A 4,513-nucleotide genomic window follows, 5' to 3' on the forward strand; every position below is an offset into this window, starting at 1 on the left:
TTGCGATGAGGGCCTCGAGCTTCTAGTACTCTTTTGGTAGGTTGTGCAACTAGATCCAAACAGGTGAGGTAGCGAAGGCATCCTTTGTTGGTCGGAAGTTGTTTCGCCATGGTATTAGATTGAGAACCATCCCTTGGACCGTCCATGGACCATTAGCCAACACGTATTGAAGATCAGCCTCTCTTTCAAATTGGAACACGTAGAAACCTTCTTCCATGTCTGAGACGGAGAACCCGTGAAATCCCGTTCTATAGTTGTGCTAGAACGAACATTAGCCTAGTCAAGGGAAAGCCCTTGCCAAGAAAACGCCTGAACATGGTAAGTCTCCACCTATCTCGACATGCCTGCAACACCTTCGGGTCTATTGCTTTTGGTATGTGCCCTTGTGTGCCAAGGGAGTGTTTGATGACCTATTGCCACATCTACCTAGGATCGCCTCGTTGGTTGTCTATCCTTAGTCGACTTAGATGATAAAGCTCTCCGAAGAGAGACATCTTCTCCTCCTTCCGGGGCCGGTGGTGCTCTTCCCATCACTCTCAAGGAGAGAAGATTCTTCATCGTTGTTTTTGGTGAGGTTTAGGAAGACAATACTCGGATCATCTACACCCTAGATTGTAAGAATTCATAAATACACTTACTTGGCAATCTCCTTTTGGAATCGAATCATGAAAAACACAGTCGAAGAATATGGATTGAATTGAGTTGCACACAGGTAGATAGAAATGCACCATGTGAGGGGGATGGATATTTAAAAGGGGTTGTATGAATCGTTTCCTATTTGGTAGATAGGTAAATGATTTTTGGAAATGATTTCGTAAGTAGGCATATATTCTTGAATTTGCTTTATAGATGAAATCAAATATAAAAGAGAAATAAACTTCGGCTTATGATCTACTCAACTCAACTCAAGCTCAGCTCACATTGAGCCCAAGTTAGTTGTTAATTTGACAGCCCTACTATATAGGATCCAACAATGGGGTCTAAAAGCTTCGTACGTATGTGGCCAGTTTTCAGCCCAAAGAGCCTAATGAAGGCCCACAGTACACCGTGACACTTTCGTAATTTCCTCTTATCCTTCGTCGGGAGGGGAACATCGAGAAGGCGGGGGCCGAAGACCACCACCAGAGCTGGGGCGATAATGACGACCTTGTTGTAAAAGATCAAAGACATTGAAGACGAGATATGCCGCTACATCTCTTCACTTCGAAACCAAGTCCTAATCTTGAAACCCTAGCTCCCGTCAAATCTAGCAATTGCTGTGGAAATCCTTCAGCTAGCTAGCCGTTCCGCCTGCATGAAATTTAAATCCTTCGCATGCGCTTTCCCATCTCCTTCTCAGCATAGCACCCACTTTAAAGCCCAAGCCCTAACCCATCTCTTGCAGTCATGCATCACAGATCAAACGCACCACCTCCATCTCCGACCCATCCACGCCCAATCCATCGTTTCCGGCCTCTACTCCGATCTCTTCTTGAGCAACCTTTTCTTAAATGGCTATTCCAAATCCGGCAGACTTCGTTCTGCACGCCAACTGTTCGACAGAATGCCTCGCAGGAATTTGATCTCTTGGTCGTCAATGATCTCCATGTATGCACAGCACGGTCGAGAGGAAGAGGCCCTCTCCCTCTTTTCATGCTTCCGAATGGTCTCTTTGGATATGCCGAATGAATTCATTCTCTCCAGTGTCCTGCGAGCATGTGTCCAGTCAAAGGCTGTTCGCCCTGCCATCCAAGTTCATAATCTTACCATCAAGTTGGGTTTTGATATCGATGTCTATGTTGGTACTTCTTTGATTAATTTATATGCAAAGATTGGATGTATGGACGAGGCTACTTTGATATTTGATGCACTCCCCATTAGGAACTCTGTGACTTGGACTGCAGTAATTACGGGTTATTCACAAATTGGGAAGAGCGACCTATCATTGCAGTTATTTAACTTGATGAGGGATGAGGGGGTTCGACCTGATAGATTTGTTCTTTCAAGTGCCATTAGTGCCTGCTCTGCAATTGATTTTCTAGAGGGAGGGAGGCAAATCCATGGTTATGCATATAGAAGTGCCACAGAAATGGATATTTCTGTGAACAATGTGTTGATAGATTTATACTCCAAGTGCTCTAGATTGGATACTGCACGAAAGTTATTCGACTGGATGTTTGCTAGGAACCTTGTCTCATGGACCACAATGATAGCAGGCTACATGCAAAATTCCTATGACAGTGAAGCAATGGTCTTATTTTTGGAAATGAGTCAGTCAGGGTGGCAGCCCGATGGTTTTGCTTGTACGAGTATCCTGAGCTCGTGTGGCTCGTTGATGGATTTGTGGAAAGGGAGGCAGATACATGGTTATGCCATTAAAGCTAATATCGAGTCTGATGAATATGTAAAGAATGGCCTCATTGATATGTATGCAAAATGTAGTTCTTTAGACGAGGCAAGAGATGTATTTGATGTCTTGTCAGAAGATAATGTGATCTCTTACAATGCCATGATTGAAGGATATGCAAGCCACGGGGAGCTCACAAAAGCGTTCAATCTATTCAATAAAATGCGGTCTCACTCGTTATGTCCAAGCCTTTTGACGTTTGTTAGCCTTCTTGGGGCATCAGCATCACTATTGGCTGTGGATTTGAGCAAGCAGATTCACGGTATTATCATTAGAGCAGGGATATCGTTGGATCTTTATGCTGGTAGTGCTTTGGTTGATGTCTATTCAAAGTGTTCACTTGCTGAAAATGCAAGAGCTGTCTTTGATGAGATGGAAGACAGAGATCTCGTGGTGTGGAATGCAATGATTTTTGGGTACGCCCAAAATGAGCAAGGTGAAGAGGCCATAAGACTCTTCCACCAATTGCAGGTTTCTCCAATGGTACCTAATGAGTTCACATTTGTTGCTCTTGTTACTGTAGCTAGTTATCTTGCAAGCATATTTCATGGCTTACAGTTTCACAACCAGATCATAAAAGCAGGTGTAGACTTTGATCCTCATGTTTCAAATGCTCTTATAGACATGTATGCAAAGTGTGGTTGCATCAGAGAAGCTTGGGTCCTCTTTGAGTCGACTTGTGGGAAGGACGTTGTGTGTTGGAACTCCATGATTTCAAGGTATGCGCAACATGGTTATGCAGAAGAAGCTCTCAAAGTTTTCAAGATGATGACAGACAAGCAAGTAGAACCAAACTATGTTACATTTGTTGGTGTACTATCAGCATGTGCCCATGTAGGGCTTCTTGATGAAGGATTACATTATTTTAATTCGATGAAAGAAAATTACAGCATTGAGCCAGGAATGGAACATTATGCTTCCGTAGTTAGTCTTTTTGGTCGTTCAGGGAAACTGCAGGAGGCAAAAGAATTTATCGAACACATGCCAATTGAACCAGCTGCAGTTGTGTGGAGGAGCTTACTCAATGCATGTCGAGTGTTCGGCAACATTGAAATAGGAAGATATGCAGCTAAAATGGCACTTTTGATGGATCCCACAGATAGTGGCCCTCATGTCCTCTTGTCAAATATGCTTGCTTCCAAGGGGATGTGGGTTGATGTGGAGAAGGTGCGAGAGGAAATGGATTCAATTGGAGCAGTTAAGGAGCCAGGTTATAGTTGGATTGAAGTGATGAAGGAGGTCCATGTATTCATTGCAAGAGGAAAAGAGCATCAACAGGCAGAGTTGATCTATTCAGTGTTGGATGGATTGACAGAACTACTAAAAGGTGTTGGTTATGGCAACATGTTGGAACGTTCATTATTTGATGGGAATGATTATTGTTGTTAGTAGGAAGTCAATTTGCGATAATTTGAAATTATTGCATGTCTGTGCCCATATTTTTCTGGAAGAGGGGTCATTTTTCAAGCAAATGCAAATCTATTACAGAGCAGAGACCTTGAAGTTCACAGGGAACCCTAACGGATTGTGCAATTCGAGAAGCTTTGCTAGTAATTCTGCTCTACATAACTTGATTCGAGTATCCTAACCATCTGAGCAGAGACAATCATGTGAGCCTTTAGCTGTTTTATGTCTAATCCACTCTCTTTAATCTCTTGTATGGTGATGATAACAAATATATACAACCATTGAAAGCGGCAACAATTGCAACACTATGGACCTTATTCCTGAACTGTATTGGTTTGACTATATGATGCATTCTTCCATTGAAACAATGTCATGTAAGTTAGAGAAATATTTACCATCCGTTGATAAGTCCAAAATTTTTCCCTGGTTATAAATCTATTTCATGCAACCCTTGAGCAAATTTAAGCTGTTTGATTTTTGCCTCTAATTCCAAAACAAATTAACTATATGATTCAGTTTGAGTGGAATAAGTTGTAGAATACTTCTTTCTGATTAGCATACAATTGGAATACTTGTTTCGTAGTTAGAGCTGCTGAGTCTGTTTACTCTAGAAAAACACACTAATGCACAAGCTCTTTTGTTTCGTGTTATTGTATTCGTTTCCAATTTAATAAATCTTTGTGACAATTTCATTTATTTAATTTAATAACAGTTCAGATC

At 41.9% G+C, this 4,513-nt stretch overlaps 1 protein-coding gene across 1 annotated transcript; it reads left to right on the forward strand.

Moving 5' to 3' along the window:
• Positions 1–1,023: 1,023 nt before the first annotated feature.
• On the forward strand, positions 1,024–4,209 carry LOC140760762 (pentatricopeptide repeat-containing protein At4g39530). The gene has a single exon (XM_073097763.1). The coding sequence runs from the start codon at positions 1,295–1,297 to the stop codon at positions 3,773–3,775; it is 2,481 nt and encodes an 826-aa protein (XP_072953864.1). The 5' UTR covers positions 1,024–1,294; the 3' UTR covers positions 3,776–4,209.
• Positions 4,210–4,513: the final 304 nt, after the last annotated feature.

The sequence above is a fragment of the Typha angustifolia genome, chromosome 6, assembly GCF_048772165.1.
Source record: "Typha angustifolia cultivar Huaian chromosome 6, ASM4877216v1, whole genome shotgun sequence".
NCBI classification, from domain to species: domain Eukaryota; kingdom Viridiplantae; phylum Streptophyta; class Magnoliopsida; order Poales; family Typhaceae; genus Typha; species Typha angustifolia.

Coding starts and splice junctions, on each gene's coding strand:
- LOC140760762 (XM_073097763.1), top strand. CDS start 1,295: ATGAAATTTAAATCCTTCGCATGCGCTTTCCCATCTCCTTCTCAGCAT.